The sequence below is a fragment of the Melopsittacus undulatus genome, chromosome 16 (genome assembly GCF_012275295.1).
Source record: "Melopsittacus undulatus isolate bMelUnd1 chromosome 16, bMelUnd1.mat.Z, whole genome shotgun sequence".
NCBI classification, from domain to species: domain Eukaryota; kingdom Metazoa; phylum Chordata; class Aves; order Psittaciformes; family Psittaculidae; genus Melopsittacus; species Melopsittacus undulatus.
This window is the reverse complement of record NC_047542.1, coordinates 3479810-3498515: the sequence shown is the minus strand read 5'-3', so window position 1 is coordinate 3498515 and position 18706 is coordinate 3479810. Positions and strand designations below refer to the sequence as shown.

Genomic DNA, 18706 nt, shown 5'->3' with positions numbered 1-18706 from the left:
AAGAGCAAAGACCAGCAGGGATGTGATCAACCTTCACCTGTCCCTTCCTGCCACTGCTGCTGCCAGAGCAGCTCCAGCTCTCAGAACCCTCCCCCTTCAGAGGGAAAAACTCCCACATCCCAGCTCCACACATCCCAGTTCCACTCATCCCAGCTCCACTCATCCCAGCTCCACACATCCCAGCTCCACACATCCCAGCTCCACTCATCCCAGCTCCACACATCCCAGCTCCACACCTCCCAGTTCCACACATCCCAGTTCCACTCATCCCAGCTCCACTCATCCCAGTTCCACACCTCCCAGCACCACTCATCCCAGCTCCACGCATCCCAGCTCCACACATCCCAGTTCCACACATCCCAGCTCCACACATCCCAGTTCCACACATCCCAGTTCCACACATCCCAGCTCCACACATCCCAGCTCCACACATCCCATCCCTGTCTTGCCATACTCAGTCTGTGTCAGTATTTTGACACAAAGCCCAGAGGAGTTTGTGTCCTTTCCCCGGTGAAATGACAGCGCTATTAATACATCTGATAATGAGCTCCAGTGGTAAAGAGCTTCCCAGGAATGGGTTTGGATCCTGGGAATGAGCAGTGTTACCCGAGCCCTCCCCGGCCAAGGTGCTCCCCATCCCCTTCAGACACAGACCATTCCTGATACTCTGGCTGTTGCTTTACCTGCATAGCCCCACTTGAGGGTTTAGGGGTCATTTGGATGCCATGGCTAACCTAAGCCGCTCTCATATTCCCACTTTGCCTTAATCACAGGGCCTTATCCAGCTACAAGGAAGAGCAGTGCCTGTCCACATGCACCTCTGATGATGTTTCCCTAATACTCACTGAGGGATGGAGGTGGGGACCCACCGGACAAGACGGCATCACCAAGGTCACCACAAACAGCAGCCAAAGCGATGTCCATCACCACCGGCTTACTCCGTATTTGCCTGGGTAGGAGCTGGGGAGCATCAGCCTCAATGCAGCGAGCAGCGGCTGGAGGAGGATGAAGGTTAAGGACCCCTGTGCCTTTCCATTCACACACCCAAGGGCACAGAGCAGGACTGGCTTTATGGGGAAACCCATCCCCAGGGCTATGGGTGGTGTCTGAGGCCAACCCCGGTGATGTCCTGGTGCACTACACCCTGGCATGGGGTGCTGCTCACCTGCAAAGTGAAGCCCTGGCAGGAATCAGGCCCAGGACCCCCATTCTGGCCTTCAAGGAGGACAGAAGCAGGAGATGATTGGGATGTTGAGGTTTATTTGTAACAGGAGACTGAAGGAACACAGACATCCCGGAGGGACAGGGAGCCATATGGGCACAGAGAGGAACATCAAGGTCCATAGGAACCCCGCAGTGCTCCGGGAATGCTGCTGAGGTGTGTTTGGCCAGGAGAGGGGCTGGATTCTGCGGCTCTGCTCCCCTACAGTGATGGGGCAAAGCCAATGCGGTTGTTTGCCATGTCGAAGATGGTGTAATACTGCTTGAGGAAGACATCGCCCAAGATCCAGAGCGGCTGCCTGTTCTGGGAAGGCAGGTAGGTGACCTCGATGCCCAGAGTGCAGTAACCGTTGTTCTGTAAGAGAGGAATACCAGGGGGTCAGAGCCTGCTGGGGGGGATGCAGGGAAGCTCCTCTCCTGGCCCATCCATAAGGAAGGATGGAGCTGCTGTGCTAATACGTACATTGAAGACGTAGGCAGAGGGGTAGAGTGGGAGCTGAGCTCCATTGATGATGAAGGTGATGGCAGGCATGTTCTGGATCTCATTGCAGTCAACTGCATACTGTGGAGAGAGGGTGAAGAGGAGGTTATGGCTGGGACAGCACCCACCATTAGAGATACCCCCACATGCGGGGATAACACTTTATCCCCTGGCAGTGCCATGTCACCTCCTCCTTCCCTAACACGCCCACAGTACCATGCTCTGTAGATGCCACATGAGTTTTGGGGCCCCACAGCTCACTCGCAAGCCTCCCCCCGGCTCCACAGGCACCCCCATAGCATCCCTTGTGTGCTCACCCCATAGCTGGTGAGCTGGGCTCCCAGGGCCCGGAGGAAGCTCTCTATGTATCTCTCGGGCACCGTCAGCAGGAACGTCCCTGTGTCCACGATGCCTTGGCAGCCCCGGCTGCACCAACCCATCATTGACTCCCCGATAGCGAACCTGGGAGGAGGACAAGGACATGGACACCATTTCAAGCACCTACCGGCAACTAAACCTGGTTTGGCTGGATCTATACGTTGGGATGCTCTGAAGGGCAGTGCTGAAGCCCTGCCTCGAGCCCATGCCTGCTGCAGTAAGCTGTTGTGGAGGACAACTGTACCATCTCCATTGCAGGAACTGCCTGGGTAGACCATACCCATCAGGTACAAGTACAACTCACTCATCAATCGCAACCTGCCAGTAGAGCTCCTGGGTCACTGGTGCCCATGTAATGTCCCCATAGAAGAGCTGAGGGTCAACTCCTCCAAGAATGAGCTCTCCTCCATAGTTGTAGGTGGGTTTGCTGCAAAAACACAGAGTTACAGCAGCAGAGATGGGTAAATCAGTGCAATGTGCATGGGGCAGCAAGGGAGCTGCATGGGGAGAGGCAGAGGGATGCTGCTGCATTTGGATGTGTGGGGTTTGTGTACCGGGAGAAGTAGAAGCTGAAGATGGGCTCGGAGAGCTGGTTCTGCTCCAGCATTCCCTGCAGCACAGTGGGCGTCCCTCCCACTGCCAGCGAGGGGTAGGCCATTCCCAGGATCCCATCAAAATCCGCATAGTAGAAAGGCTGTGTTGGCTCGTCCTTACTGAGCCCAAACTCCTGGTTTGTGACTGTGATGCACTGGATCTGGAGGGGAAGGAGATGCCCGGTCAGCCTGCACGCTTAGGGAACCCAAGTGGTTGGGTGGGATGATGGATGCTCTGAAAGCCCAAGGTGCCAAGTGCAGGTGGAAACATCACCAGGCAGCTGGGAAATGAGCAGCAATTGGATTAAAACCAACCTAAAACCCATCTGGGTAACTGATAGTGGCAATAACTGGTCCACAGAGGCCAGGAAGACAAGGGCATCACAGGAGCACTCACCCTTACTGTGTCATAGCCCAACAGCACCGTGAGTGTGCCGCTGCCATAGGAGAGGGTGTAGGTCTGCCCGTTGGTGATGAAGGTGGAGGACTCTCGGGGCCTGAACTTCACATGGTTGTCTGCATGAGAGAGAAGAGGGGCAAAGCTCCTGGGTACAGGATCACCAGGCTGCAATGGGGTCTCACCTGCGGTCGCTCTGCCAGGATAACGCCTGGGAAAGCAGCTCCTCCTGTAGGGAGCAGGTCTGGAAGAGCAGAACTGGCTGTTCCTCTGCCTCACAGTTAGCTCTGAGGCAGGGTCTGCATCCTGGTTCTGCCTGCATCCCCCTGCAGGGAACGGCCATTGCAATCCCAACCACATCAGCAAAGCCATCAGCAGAGTGACATGGGGTGAGTGCCATGGAGCAGGACATCAGCTCCAGGATTCACAGCTTTGCTTTTTCCATGCCAGGTCAGGCACTGCCAGCAAGATTTCTGCACCCACAGTGGTCATAGGGATTTGGCCATCTCCATTAGCAAAGCACATAGAATCACAGCATGGTTTGGGTTGGAAGGGACCTTAAAGCTCCTCCAGCTCCAACCCCTGCCATGGGCAGGGACCCCTTCCACTGGAGCAGCTGCTCCAAGCCCCTGTGTCCAACCTGGCCTTGAGCACTGCCAGGGATGGGGCAGCCACAGCTTCTCTGGGCACCCTGTGCCAGTGCCTCAGCACCCTCACAGGGAACAGCTTCTGCCTAAGAGCTCATCTCAGTCTCCCCTCTCTTGGGCAGGTTCAAGCCATTCCCCTTGGCCTGTCCCTACATCCCTTGTCCCAAGCCCCTCTCCAGGTTTCCTGCAGCCCCTTTAGGCACTGGAGCTGCTCTCAGGTCTCCCCTTCAGGAGCCTTCCCTTGTCCAGGCTGCCCCAGCCCAGCTGCTGGGAGCTGTGTGTGATGTGGTACTCACAGCACGCTGGGGTCTTGCAGTAGGTGGAGGGCACCCACAGGTTGGAGGAGCCGGTGTCAAAGAGCACTGTGAAGTTCTGGGGGGGGTCCCCGATGCTGATCTCCCCAAAGTAGGAGGACTGCAGACAAGAGAATGGGAATCTCCATTGGCCACAGGATGACCAGGTATCCGAGTGCATTGCAGGGTGGTGCAGGGGGAACACCAAGCTCCCTCTTGCAGGCAATGAAGTAGGGATGGAGCTGACTCTCACTCTGCTTTTTCTCCAGGAGGATGTAATATTTACTATGTATTTGGTTGTGTTTTCTGTTTCACACAGAAAAGCCTCAATTTTAATGGCTGGGGAAAGCTCTTCTAAAGTAGATGCTTAAAGAAGAGTGGGGAAAACCATATCTCAGTTCTGGAGGCTTGGGGTGAACAGATCCCTGGCAGCTGGGAAGGAGGAGGAAAAGGGATGCTCATGGTATACAGACAGGCTGCAGTGGGAAATGGGATACTCACATCCAGATGGCTGGTTATGGGCTCATACACCACAAAGTCCTCTCTAGAGGGGTATTTCTTAGCTGCATGATGTTTAATCTTCCTCAGGTAGTCCTCCAACACTCCAGCCTCCTTCATGTTCTCCCGGATGGATTTGCCTTTCTTCAGTTTGATTCTGCACAGAGGGAAAATCAACCCAAACCCACAAAACTCAGCAGGAAACCAGGAGATTTGGGCACTGTCAGGTTATCTCTGTGCCCGGCCATGACAAGAGCCCTCCCCTTGGCTTCTCTTTACATCCCTCCCAAGTGAAGGACCCAGCCTGGACCAGGACCACGATGGTCAGTGGAGATGCAGGAGGCTGGAATCACACCTGGTTAAAGGTGTTCATGGTCACAGCACAACCCATGCAGGTTGCAGCTCTATTATCACCCCACTCCCTGCTCATTCCACTGCAGGACACTCACCTCACCAACCCCTCGGAGAGCTGCAGACACAGCAGGGCCAGGACGAGCCACTTCATGGTGCACGAGGTACCCACCGGTCCACACTCACCCTCCCGATGACCACAGCTGGGCTGAGCTGCCCGGGCTCCCTGGCTTTATAACCAGGAAGCAGCGATGCCCCTTATCTGCTGACCTCTGTTTTCCATTGCCACGCACACCCTTGGCTTCAAGGGCTTCTTTGTGTTTGGGGCCAGGAGGGCTTTGAGGCGTTCCCGGCGCCGGGCGCGAGGTGAGGATCGAGTGGCGCCCGCCTTCGATAGCGAGATGGAAGCGTCCCCATGCAATCGGTGCCCGGCTCCTATGGCAGCGCCGAGGAGGGAGCCACACGTCACCGCGGTGGCCGTTATCTCTGCCCAGCAAAACCTGCCCAAGGCTCTTCCCAAAAGGAGGGGCCTGGTTTTTCCCCATGTTCAGGACCTGGCCTGGAGCAGGGACCAAAGAGCTGCTTCCTCCTCTGGCTCTCCTGTGGGTGTTTTCCCTACCTCTTCACCATCCTCTCTACCAGGACCAGCTCACATCCCTATGTCCCACACCCCAATCCTGCTGCTGCTCGTGCGCTGTTTGGGTTGGAAAGCCCACATTTTTCCACTCCTTTTGTGGAGGAGCTGCTCCCTTTTCCATCCTGCGTTAAGGGGAGTGTGGTGCCTCCCTGCATGGGGCAGGTTTAACCCACCACGGGGTTTCACTCACCTTCCGGGTCCTCACCCCAGCCCAGCGAGCCAGGAAATCCCTTGTTTGCTTTTCCTTTCAATGGGAAAAGAAGCAAAGCACAAACAGAGAGCTCCCGAATGGCCAAAACCCACCCAAACAGACCCAAACCCTTCCGGTTATAACCCAAATATGTCCTAGCAAATGAATCCCAATGGTTTTGGTCATAACCTAAAGATTTTCTAGCAAAGAGACCAAAACCTATATATTTTCTAAGCCTCCTGGCTTGCATTCCCAGTGTAGCCTGGCTCTGCCCAGTGCAGGAATCACACTCATCCTCATCCAGCGCTCATCCCATGCCAGTGCTCTGCACAGATTGCGTTCCCTCAGGAGCAGCAGGGAGTGTGTGTCCTTTGCTGGATATTGAGACTATAATAAAGCAATTACCTTGTTTGCTAGCGGGATTGATAGAAAGATCAACTTATTAAGATTGGATAAAAAGCAAATTCCGGCTGCAAGCAAAGAGCAGTTATCAAAACGTCAATACACTGACTGTTATCTGCGGGTCCTGGGGGGCTCGGCCCTGCCAAGAGACAAAGGAGGAAGGTGCCCTCTACAGCACATAGAGATGTGCTCTTGGCACTTCCTGACCCGAAGTTGGACACAGGACTTGTCTGCTGGGGCATTCAGCCTAACAGGACCCAAGGATGCTCAGTCCCTAAAGCAGAGATCCCATCTCCCCATGGAGCAGGACTCAGCACATGCCCTGCTGCCCCAGGGTAGGACTTCTGCTCCTTTGCTTTGTGTTTCGTCTCTGTGTTGATCCAATGGCTCAGCCCACATGCAAACAGCTCCAGGTCTAAGAATCCCATCTCTCTTAGATGAGCCTAGATCCCTTCTGCATCCCATGGACAACTCCACCAAGCTCTCCTGGAATACTACAGCAGGGAAAGCCAGCAAATGAGATGAGCTGTGAGCAGCTGGAGGACTTAAGCACTCCCAACATGAGCCAACAAATCCCATTAAACCAGCAGAAGTGGCACCATCTCCCCAAAGCTGGCAGCTTGTGACAGTGTTTAGCAGGATTAGAAACAGGATCTAATGTGGGATCCAGCCTTCCCTGGGACCCGAAGAGCTCTCCTGCCCACCAACAGGGAACGGAGATGCTGCCATCGCCTTGGATTTCCTCATCCGCTCCTGGCTCTGCTTTACTCATGGCAAAAACCCAGGGAAGTGGCTGTTCCCAGCTCCAGGACAAGGACCATGTCAGCTAAAACCCTTCCTGAAGAGGCCAAATCCCATCCAAGTGAACACTCTCCTTTTGACCATTGAACAGAGTGACTGTGTGGTTCATTTAAACCAGCTCGGGATCCTTCGCCTGGAGCATCAGTGCTCTCTGGCTGTGTCTTCCAGGCAGGAGGAGCTGGTGGTGGGAGCACAGCACACAATCAGCTGTGTTTATGCCCCGCACACAGCACACGGATCCTTCACCAGTGCTGCCCAAGCAGGTTTTAGTGGTTTATTTCCAAAACAGAGCTCCCAGGACACAGAGGAGCAGCTTCCATCTGTGTTAAAAGAAATATCCCTCTTTTCCTGTCCAACAGCTCCTGAAATAAACCCCTGGGCTCCAGGTTTAACATCCCAAACCAGGGCGAGAACCTCATCCAAACACATCTGGAAGTCCAGCTTCCAGCTCAGACCATGGAATCAGCCTGCAGAGATACCCACATGGGTCACCAACCCACAGAGAGGGAAAGGTGTCTTATAAACAGGCTTATTCTTTAAGCCTATGGGCCAACCATTGCTCCAGGTAGGACACATAAGGACACAGGCATTATTCCTTCCGGGAAGGGAAAGCACCCCAGACAAAAGACAGGACCACTGGCTAGTCATCATGTTCCATTTATTCTGTATACATTCGTAGTGCACATTAATGTAAGACATGAGCACTCCCCAGGTCACAGAGCACTGCTGCTGTTCTTCACCTTCACGGCTACACCCGGATGAGATACAGGGAGGGACACCCATAGAAACAACCTGAAGAAGCAATTACACAGCGAGAGCAACCCCTCTGGTCAGAGCAACTGAACCCCAACAAACCTTTGGTCTTCTGCCGTATCAGGGATGTTCAGTACCAAAGACACCAGAACAACGACAAGGGGAACCACAGGGGAGGAGAGCTGGAGATAACACTGATGCATCTGGGCCTTTCAACTGGAAAATCACATTCACTTATGGAAGAAGACATAAATTAGGCCCCTTGCTCACCATTAGCCTTTGCCATACCCTGGCCTATAATTGCCAGCTTGAAAGCTCTCAGGATTTCCATGAACGTATTCACCTTTGGTCATGTTGGGTAACAAGGATCTAAACCTGTTCTGCCACCTCTGGGTGGCATTTCAGGACGAGCCAAGTCTGGGGGAAAGACCAACTTCCCACAAGGACTGAGAGCAGCCTGAGCAGGAGCTCAATTCAGGCATTAACCATCATTCAGATACCACCTCAAAGAGCTGAGCAGCATCACACAGAGGGAGAGGAAAGGCTTGGGGAGGAGAGAGCTGAGCCCTGGTTTGGTTCTTCCCCAGGGAACAGCATGGCTTAGGTAATAAAAACCACAACACTTCAGTCCTAGCTAACACATGTGAGCCTCTCTGCAGAAATAGTGATCATTTAACCCCCACAATCCAGCCTCTCCTTTGCCATCCCCTCCTGTAAGGCAGGTACAGCTCAAGGATATTCCAACATCCTTCCCTGGAGGAAAAGCAGGAACATAAAATGGGTTAAAAGGAGAAGGCAAATCCAAACCCTGCCATGGTAACAGACAGCTGAGCACCAGGAGCAGCTGTATTCCTACCAACAGGATCTTGGCAAAGGAAGGGTGAAAGATCTGTTTATGCATTCACCAGGGAAGAATGATCAGGGGAAGAAGTCTCATTGATTAACTCAAAACTCAAACAAGAACCACTTACAAAGGTTAAGACAGTCAAATTCCTGCTGCAGAGCACAGGCTGCTTGCCAAGTCATCCCCGGAATGTCAATCCCACAGGCAGGGGATGGAGACCAGGCTCAAAGCAAAGATCCCTCTGGACAAGGTGCCATATAGATACTGCAAATTGCTTAAACATCATTTTGAACCAAAAGGAAATGGTAACAAGGGGAGTTATCATTGAATCAGAGTGGTTCAGGTTGAAGGGACCCCAAAGCTCCTCCAGCTCCAACCCCTGCCACAGGCAGGGACCCCTTCCCCTGGAGCAGCTGCTCCAAGCCCCTGTGTCCAACCTGGCCTTGAGCACTGCCAGGGATGGGGCAGCCACAGCTGCTCTGGGCACCCTGTGCCAGCGCCTCAGCACCCTCACAGGGAACAGCTTCTGCCTCAGAGCTCAGCTCAGTCTCCCCTCGGGCAGGTTCAAGCCATTCCCCTTGGCCTGTCCCTATGAAATCAGAGAACTGAAGGGATGAGAAAACCCTGATGCTCTCTTCGCCTTTCAACCCAGCGCTGATTCCTCCTCTGAAACCATTTCCAGCGTGGCCACTAGAGGAAGCTGCGACACCGGCCAGCACTGCTGGCTCTGCCACCCTGGGGCTCCCAGTGCCCACAGACCTGGTCCCTGGAGCAAGCAGCGCCTACAGACCCTCACAGCAGCCTTCTCCCGTTCATCACAGCCATGCAGCCAGGCCGGAGCTGCCCCATAGGGTGACACAGCCGAGAAACTCTTCAGTTTAATCATTTATTTAAAGCTTAATGCAGTTAACTTTCATAGATATATTTATATATAATATATATAAACAATTTCTCTTCTCACTTCCCTAACTGAAAGCTAGATTTAGGGGGATACATTGCCTTTCCCTGTCAAATTCATTTGGCATCCATATAAAAATATATTACTTGGGTTTCCTCGCAGTTACAGATGACACAAAGGATGGGGTGGGGAACAGAATGGAAGACAAGCACAAGCACTTCCCAAAAACCCAGTGAATTTAAGCATGAGGCACACTTTGAATTAATAGTGCAGCAGCAAGCCAAGGGATCCACGTTCTGCCCACACAAACATGGCACTGCTCACACCTTCTGAGCTGCAGGCACATGTCCTTGCTCCCAAAAGGGCCACATTTCAGCATGACACTACAGCACCAAACCCAAAAAGGCTGAACTGCATTCTGGACATCAAGTTTCTGGACCTCAGAAGCAGGTTGCAACAGGACAAGGAGGTTCTCTCCTCTTTCCAGAGGCTTTGACACTGGAAACCTTAAGGACAAGGAGAACACAGCAAGATTTGGCAGTGAGACACATCGGAGAGCACTGGATCTCCCCACTCCGATAGCAGGAAGATGAACACAGGCAGCAGAAGGGTGGGAATCCAGAGCACTTGTGTCATATTGGAATAGCTTATAATGGCAAAGAGTGAGCCAGGGAGGGACTAAGCTGCAGTGTGTCACCATGGGGAGAGGGGTGGTGGGACAGCCTGCAACAGGACAGGGGCAGAGACCCTACACAGGGCTTCATGCAGAGGCCTCACAGCTCAGCTTCCACTCAGCCCTGGTACCAAGAGAGAAATCCACATCAAAGGCCACAGATCTCCCCAGGAGCTGAAGCTGAGCCCTTCCAAGCCCCCAGCTGCAGGAAACAAAGTGCACATCCCCTCCAAACACCCATCAAACATTCCTCATGGAGCCAGCCAGGCACGTGGGTGAAGGCAAAGACTCTGATACAACTCCAGGCTCGGCTGCCTGGCAGCTCCGCTCGCACTCCCACGTCTCCCATTTCCCACCCAGCATGTGCCAGTCGCTCCCAGTTTACACATGTCTATTGAGCCACAACTGCTCTTTTCCCCAGCAGCAGCTCAGCAAAGCCACCAGCCTCTTCTGAGAGCTGTCCCCCAGGCACAGCGAGTGCTCGTGTGCTGTTGGCACTGGTTTGGGCGATTACCATTGGGATGCAAAACATCATTGAGTAAATAAATAAGCGAATAAATAAATCAACACCATTTTGGAACAGCCACCATAAAAGAACCTTTAAAGAGCAGGGTATGGTACAAGTTTTCCGTACCAAACCTCAAACCTCTCTCACAGTTGTGGTCTTCCCCTCCTTTTAAAGCAGGGTCTCTTTAGGAAGTCAGGTTTATGTGATCACAGTGTCTGTGCCCATGGCTGTCTGTCCTCTTCGTTTCTAGAGCTGCCCAATTCTAATGGAATCTGAGAGAGGGACAGAAGCATCAGAAGCTTCTACAAGAAAACACGTAACAGTGCAGAGGGGAGGAAGGAGTTGAGGGGGGAAAGACCACAGCATGAGCCCCCACATCCCCATGGACCAGTGAAACCACAAGGCCCAGCTGCAGCAGTCGCCTCGAGCCACAAGGCATGGAATCCATGGAAAACAGGCTGGATTTGCAGTGGAGCTCCTAAAGCAACTCACTTTTGGAAACATGCCTCCACCATGCTATGCTCTGCCTCTGGAGCCAGGCTGTTGGCACTGCTCATGGAGCTGCCAGGCGACAGCAGAGCTAAGGCTGGACCCACACAGCACCGGTGCCACTGCTGGCACCTCCTGCCCCTCCTGCTGGAGGCTGAACCTTCAAACAGCGATGCTGAATACCCCACAAGGCTTCAAAAACGAACTACATGGGACAGACAGAGAGGGGAGGACAGACAGACAGACTAGGCTTAACAGCAGCTGTAGGAGCCATCCCGTGACGCCAAGGAATGGGCTAAACAGGGAAGCAGAAGGCAATGGCGAATGGAAGTCAGGCTGAAGGCAGGTCCCGAAGCCACGACACGGTGATTGCACCCGGCGGCCCCCTCACAAGGGCAGGTCAGTGCTGTTATGCCGAGTTTTCCGTGAGGTCCCATCATCTCTGGGCAGGGCCCGTTGCAAACTGGACATGGCTGCTGTCTTTTTTAGGTCGATGACCGCGTAGGAGTCCGTCCGGCGGGTGTCAGGGCTGGCAGGAGCTGGGACACGGGAGGCAGGGGAGTTCTGATGGCCCTTGTGGGGCTCAGCCTCCAGCTCCACTTGGATGTAGTTGAGCTGGCGCGGCTGCTCCGGGCAGGGCCGGGGGAAGTCGAAGCTGAAGACGTTGGGCAGGCAGCTGCGCCGAGGCTTGGGCAGGAAGCTGCTGCGCCGCTGGCCCCGGTGCAGCCCCGTCCCCTCCGAGTTCATGTAGTTCTGGAGGGGATCTTCTTCACCAGCCTCGGAGTAGCCGCTGGGGGAAGGTGTCAGCACATCACCTGCATCCTCCTCGCCCCGCGGCAGGGGTTGGCATTCCCACACCGGGGGCAGCGATGGCAAGTTCTCATAGTGCAGCAACCCCGTCCTGCGATGGGAGCAGCCCGAGTCCTCCCGGGGCAGCTTCAAGCGCCCGCCTCGGCAGAGAGAGGAGGTGCTGGGGGGCAGCAGGCCATTGACGTTCTCATAGACACACTGGGGCGAAGGACACTCCTCCTCGCACTCGTTGTTGTTGTTGTTGGGGGGGCAGAAGTGTGTCCTGCACTCCCGGTGGTGCCGACAGGCGCGTCTGCAGGTGGATGTGGGACCTAACACGAACTTAACCTCCCCTGGCTGCAGGAAGACCTGGGGATTGCGGTCTTCGAGGGAGCAGCTGCGGTTCCTATGGGGGAAAGGAGGGTGGACTTCAGGCAAGGAGTGCATACAGTGTCGGCCCCTCAACTCCTGATCACCATTGGCCGTGTTGACGTAGGTGTGGGACTGCAAGGAGAGAGCAGAGGGACAGTGAAGGGAGAAGAGAAGAGACAAGAGCAAAGCAGCTGAGAAACCAACAGGAATGGAGAATATGTTGGTGGCTGATGCAGGAGGTGAAAGAATTTCAGAAGCTGGAAAGATTTGGGGGAGAAAAAAGCCATTTCTGGATTTGTGGTCTGAAGGAGAGACTAAAGGGAGTCCAACTGCAGGAGAAACATCATCTAGTTCATGCTCAATGCATATGGCACAGAACTTAAAGTTCTGCTGTGCAGATACTAGTGGATTAAGGAAGAAACCTCAGGCAGAGTGCCTGTTGTAGTGAAGTATCAGACAGCAGAAGTTTCCAAGAGTAAAATGAACCAAAAGAGGGAAAAAAAAGGATGACAGGGTATGAGGATCCTCTGAGTTGCTGGGCAGAACTGCCCAGAACCATGAGCAAACAAGCTGCTTGCTCACTGCTTGCAAACAGGAGGATTTAGGACATCCAGGTTTACCTGCTCATCAGGCCCTATAAGGGCATGAGTCGAGTCTTCACCCACAGAGGAATGCTTCAGGCTGCTCACAGAGGGGTGGTGGGCTGCAGAGAATGGTAGGGTTTCTCCAGAGTAGCTGTGAAATCCATTAGGAAATCCTGGGACAGTGTAACCCAGACCTGGGAGAGAATCAAGACAGGTAAGGGTGTTAACAGCACTGGTTTGGCACAAAATAAGAGCTTACTTCCTTTCTGCAGTGAGCTGGTATCTTAACTGCACCATGACAGTCAGAATCAAGCTCTGTGGGGAAGACCCCTGTGACAAAGCACAAATACAAGGGCTGGGCCCTCTTGCAATCATAGAATCAACCAGGTTACAAAAGATCTTTAACATCATCAAATCCAACCATTACCCCAGGTTGCCCAGTCCACCACTGAGGGGCTCATCTCTTGTTTTGAACCTATTTAAATCATATGGGTCAGCAGTGAGGCAGCACATCCCTGTGTTCCACTCTTCTCCCAGACACTGAAGGAGCCTTACTGTTGGGTGCCTGGGGGGTCCTGGAGAGCTCCTGCTCGGTAGGGTGACTGTTCCTGGTGATGACAACAGGCTCTTCCACAACGTTGATGCTGTTACACTGCATCAGGTCCTGGAGCAGGTTAAAGATCTCCTCAGCTCTGGAACACTTAAAGGCAAAAATCCCTGCACAATAACAAAGAGGAGGGTCAGCAAAGCAAGAACAGGGTCCTGCTTCAGCAGGAGTGTGTGTAATTCCTGCCTCTAAACAAACAGGCAACTCTGATTTCTTTTGCTGTGTTTAACACAATCAATCCCTGCAACCCACAGGGAAACAACCAACTACTGTGGGTTATTGCATCAACAGGAACACAATGTTATGGCTGCCATCTGACCAAATGGTGCATCATTACAAGGAACATACTGAGCATCTCAAGTTCTCTTACAAGAATCAATCCCACACAAGCAGAGGTGTGAAAGGACAGGCTAACTGCTCTTGCTTCAGCTTCTAATCTGTTCTAACTCACTTGGCACACAGTTCAACTCTCACTGCCAGGGAAAAAGCCACCCAGTGGCTACTCAAAGCTGAACTGGGCCCTGTGGAGCATGCACATGAGGGAGGGACAATGTAATGGTTAAAATCCATATGGAATTAAACAGCATCTCCCCAAAGGAGCAGCCCCAGTGGAGCCTGTGTGCATGGAGCTGCCAATCCAGGCTGGCAGGCACACAAGCCATGGCAACAGGAGCAGCATGGCAACAACGCTGCTGCCACAGAGAGGAAGGCTTTCAAAACCCTGGCCCAAAACACAGCTCTCTCTGCCTTGTACAAGGTGGGGAGCAGCATCAGGAAGGAGCCCTCCCAATGCAATCAACTGAGCAGAATAAAACCCTACAAGGGAGGGGGAAACCTCCTCAAAACACAAACCACCCCTCTCATTTCTGTCTGCTTTGAGACTGATGAGTAAGTATGTATCTGCTAAAAACCCTGTAAATGGCTCTGCTTTACCACCAGTACCTGGCCCTGACCAGGGCAGGTTGTTAAGCACTGCTCTGCACCCTGCAAAAGGCAAACCAGAACTGGAAGGGAAGTGATTCCCACCACTGGCAGCTGCTAAGCAGAGGACTCCAGGAGAGGAAAACCCCACGTACATGAATATTAGAACAGAGCATATGGCACCACAGATCTGCACAGAGCTTTGCACTGACACTGAGCAGTCACATAGAGTCCTTTTGGGTAAGGAGGAGTTTACAAACACACTAGAAGAATGAGGAAACAAACTTTTTTTTGCTCCTTGGGGATGCAGATGCCAAGAAAATGTTCAGCTCTTTAAAAGCATGAGAGACAGACTGGGAAAAGAACTAACAGGCCCCATTGTAAACTGGAGTCTATTCCCAGTGCTGCTGATGACTTGGCACGTACTCCTGGGTGACTCACTTCCCTTCTCTAGGCACAGCAGCCCCATGCATAAGGTCTGTAAAACGTAAAACTCCTCTCCCTCTACGTTACAAAGTACTGTCAGACATAAAATGCAAAGCATTGGGTAGAACCAGCACTAACTAAGGCAGAGAGAACGCACCCAGAAAACCAAAACATGCTCAAACAACTGTTGCCACTGCCATGCATTTGGCAGCTCTGTGGAACAGAGCTCCAACAGGGCCCTGCAAAAAGGTGCAGTGATGCTCTTTCACTTCATCTTCAGTGAACAGATGCTCAACAAAGCTTCAGCCTTGCAAAAGTACTTTCTAGCTGCTAATGAAGCCCAGCACACCCTCCTGTGCATCCTTTAGCACCAAGGCAGAGCCTAACAGCTCTCTGACATAAAATCCACCCCATCCAGTGCTCACGCCTGCTCCACCAATTACCTCACAAGCACCAATGCACTAGCAAAACAAGACCATTAGATTTCTACCCAGGTCCTGAGCCACAGTGTTGTTCTCATCAGTGTTTTAACCAGGGGCATTAAGTGTACGATCTGCACACTCCTGCATTCTGGGGGACAGAGGCTGCTGAAGAACCTGTTGATTCATAGAGGAGCAGAACCTGGACACTCACCCTGCCCCGTCTGGCAGCGTCGGCCGCTCTCGAAGGAGAAGAGGTTGGAGTCGTAGCCATAGCGGCGCAGGCAGAGGTAGGGCCACCTGACAGCATCTCGCTTGTGAGTGTGCAAGATGAGCTCCATCTGTGTCAGCTCCATAATCCCAGATCCCAGCTCGTTACCTTCATCGTCCACGTTCGTTACCTGCAGAGGCCACAGGGCTCAGCACACTCAGTGCATTGGTGTCACAGGAAAGCCACCCATGAAGACACTGGAATTGCTGTGCATTCCCCCTGTGCTTGCTGAGATGCCCCTTTCTCAGCTGAGAGCACGAATTCAGTGCTGGCAGAAGGTGCCAAGCCAGCAGCCCTGGAGACTGTGTGCCTGGCAGTTCAGCTGATGTGTCTCAGCACAGACACTGGAACACAGCCCTAAGCAATAAAAGGTTTCTCTCCAGTTCCCCATTTCCTCGCTCAGGCTCACTCTCTGTGCAGAGGCAATTTCTACTGCAAACACAAATGTATTTGCAGCAGAGGTTGCTTAAGGAAAGGGGAATAAAGCCAAACAAAACAGTGACGTATCTGCAAATCTTATAAAGCAAAAGACTTCTCAGCAAGAGCAGAGGTTTTCTCTCTTTTCCTGCCTGGAGTCCCACCAACACTGGGCTTTTCTAGGAGCTGGTGCTGTCACAGCCTCTCTGATAGAGATAAAGGTGCAACACTTACCTCGAATTTGGTGGGATGGTTGTCTGGGATGCTGTCTCTGCACAGACAACTGCAGCAGCTCCCCATCACGTCAGTGTAAGAGGTAATCCCTATGGAGAGGACACAAAACAGAGGACAATTGTATTTTCTCACCAGCTCCTCCCACCATGCAGCATTTACAGCCTGTATCCTCCTCAACCCCCCCTAAATGTGGCCCAGTGGGTTCAGATCTCAAACTCCTCAACATGTTCCTTGATTAATGGGTACAACAGAAGGCTAATTAAAAAGAACAGCTTCCTTACCATTAGGCAACTGTTGGGGGTTTTTTGGAGGAGTGAGAAGAAATTCCCACTACTGTCCCTCTATCTCCTTCGGGACTTCATGGCAACAGGTATCAGAGTCACCTAAAACACAAGGGAAATGGTCCCATCTTCCACCTGACAAGGAGAATACAACAGAACAGGTTAAAAAGCAGAGAAGATTAAACAGGGGGTAAGGAGGTTGTGACTGAAGTTCCTTTCAAATATCACAAGGATAGTATTTTAGTTCACGACCTGCTTTTTATATGAAAATAGAAATAATTCTGCAAAGAGCACTCTTATGATAGCTACAAAAATACATTGTCTACAGCTAAAAAACCTAAAACTAAGAGATTTTACTTCTTGCCTTTGGGATCCTACACAGGGTTTCTCAGTAGTGCAAATAAAACACAGTGCTGAGAGGTGGTGAGGATAAGAGGAAGCACACATCTGCTGCTCAGGAATGTGCAGATTCCTTCACGCCGTGCAAGGTCCTTAAGGGTCAGAGAACCAGCAGCCTTAAGAACTGAAGTGAACACAGAGCCTTAAGTGAACACAACAGCTTCAGGCTGTGGGAAGGAATGGCAGAACCCCCAAAGCTCCATGCTCTGACCACAGCCAGCGAGCACAAGGGCCAAGCAGGCAGGAACTGCACACACTGGGAGTGAGAAGTACCACGGGCTTGGGTGCACACTTAAAGGGCTCCACGTGCACTGGAGGGCAGGGCGCTCAGCAGCAGGTCATGGGGAGATGCCTGGTCCCCTTTGGTGAGAACAGCTCTCCATCCGCAGCATGAGGGAATGAAGTCCTATGGGTGAGCAGCCTGGCAGCAGAGCAGTAAATGAAATGAAAAGGCTATTGAGAAGCAATCCCCCTGCCAGGCCAGAATCTGCCTCAACAGCCGCTCCAAATGAAGCCATGAATCACGGAGCTGCCTCTCCACCTGCACCTCTGCCCTGGGGCTGCCAGTTCAGCTCTGACAGGGAATCACCCCCCAGCTGCAACCCCACACCTCAGCTTTGCTGAACAATGCCCTGCCATGTCCTAACCCTGCCAAGCCCCCCCCGAAGAGCAATGCTTGCTTCAGAAAGAAGGAAGGAGCTTGGGCACAAATCATGTCCCCATCACCACACACGTCCTGTTCAACCCCATCCTATTTGTTTTCCTAGGCTCGGTTATGGACTTACTCCCTGCTGACCTCACAAGCTTTGCTCAATAATTTAGCAACAGAACCCTCTGCTCCATCTACTCTGCTCATTGGGAGCCTTGTCCTCTGCTGTTTCTGCCCTCCCACTCCCATTGCATCAGTAAAGACACCAAAACCTGGTACAAAACATGTTACCTTTATCCCTCTTTCCCCTTTATCCCTCTTTCCCCTTTATCCCTCCTTCCCTCTGGTGCCCCCTCCCCACATCTAACCCCCAAGGGGGGGTTGGCTGCATCGCTGCTGCCTGCCCCACGCAGTTGTCGTGGCCAGAAGGGCACAAGCAAGGAGCAACCTTGGGATGCCTGGATGCTCCCTGTGCCCTTCCTGCTCCTCCTCAGTGCTCAGGACTTCATGGCCATCACTTGCCCGCTTCACTCTCCAGCCTCTTGCTCAGCGCTTTCCACACGCACCATACACCTGACAGCCTTTAACCTGTCAAACCAAACACTCCAATGGCACCACACACTGCTCCCCCCCCGGACCTGCAGCACCCTCCCCTCTCCCAACACCCGAACCTGAACCCTCCTTAGCCCTGAAGCCTCCCCAGTGCTCCGCACCGCTGCCTGCACCCCTGCCTGCACCCCTGCCTGTACCGCTGCCTGTTGCTGCCCCCGCGACCCCGTCCATCCCAGACCCCCCCATGTCTTTACCCTCCTCACCCCAGCGCTTCCCCTGCTCCCGACGGACCAGGGCCGCACCGGACAGCCCCGCACACGGACACCGGCAGCGGAGCAGCACGGAGCGAGGAGGAGGAAGCGGCGAGGCCCGAGGGAACCGGGGGAGAGGGGAGCCGGTGCCGGGGGAAGGCCCGGTCGGTACCTGAGGCGCTGCCCGGCTCCGCAGGGCTGAGGCCCGGGCCCCGCTGCCGCCCGGCCCCCGGCCCCAGGGCTCCGGGGCTCCGGGTGCGGGTCCGGCCCCGCCAGCGCCGCGTCCCTCAGTGCGGGCCGGGCCCGCCGGGAGCAGCGAGGCCGCGGCCGCCGCCTCGAGCGGGGAGGACCCGGACGGGAGCGAGCGCGGCCGCCAGGGGGCGCGCTGGGCCCGAGGCGACGGAGCAGGGAGGGGGCGTGGTCTAGGGAAGGGGGCGGGGTCTGGGAAGGGGGCGTGGTCACGGGGAGGGGCGGGGATTG

The 18706-nt window shown here is 53.6% G+C and overlaps 2 protein-coding genes across 6 annotated transcripts; both read right to left on the bottom strand.

Annotated features, from left to right (window-relative positions):
* Nucleotides 1–1423: 1423 nt before the first annotated feature.
* Nucleotides 1424–5025, bottom strand: PGC (progastricsin). The gene is made up of 9 exons (XM_034069848.1): nt 4958–5025; nt 4512–4665; nt 4014–4131; nt 3071–3189; nt 2635–2834; nt 2385–2507; nt 2020–2164; nt 1685–1783; nt 1424–1576 (listed from the first exon to the last, which is right to left on the bottom strand). Exons 1-9 carry the CDS (start codon nt 5011–5013, stop codon nt 1424–1426), a joined length of 1167 nt encoding a protein of 388 aa, XP_033925739.1. The 5' UTR covers nt 5014–5025.
* A 2505-nt stretch (nt 5026–7530) lies between these two features.
* Nucleotides 7531–18454, bottom strand: FRS3 (fibroblast growth factor receptor substrate 3). 5 transcript variants are annotated; one of them, XM_034069735.1, is made up of 9 exons: nt 18399–18450; nt 17872–18011; nt 17048–17195; nt 16376–16510; nt 16095–16183; nt 15387–15573; nt 13355–13516; nt 12836–12993; nt 7531–12347 (listed from the first exon to the last, which is right to left on the bottom strand). In XM_034069735.1, the coding sequence occupies exons 5-9, from the start codon at nt 16158–16160 to the stop codon at nt 11442–11444; spliced, it is 1479 nt and encodes a 492-aa protein (XP_033925626.1). In that variant the 5' UTR covers nt 16161–16183; nt 16376–16510; nt 17048–17195; nt 17872–18011; nt 18399–18450; the 3' UTR covers nt 7531–11441. The 5 variants fall into 5 exon arrangements, with proteins under 5 accessions (XP_033925626.1, XP_033925624.1, XP_033925625.1 ...); XM_034069733.1 differs by having other exon boundaries at nt 16376–17195; XM_034069734.1 differs by lacking the exon at nt 18399–18450 and adding an exon at nt 18239–18364 and having other exon boundaries at nt 16376–17195.
* Between the last annotated feature and the right edge of the window lie 252 nt (nt 18455–18706).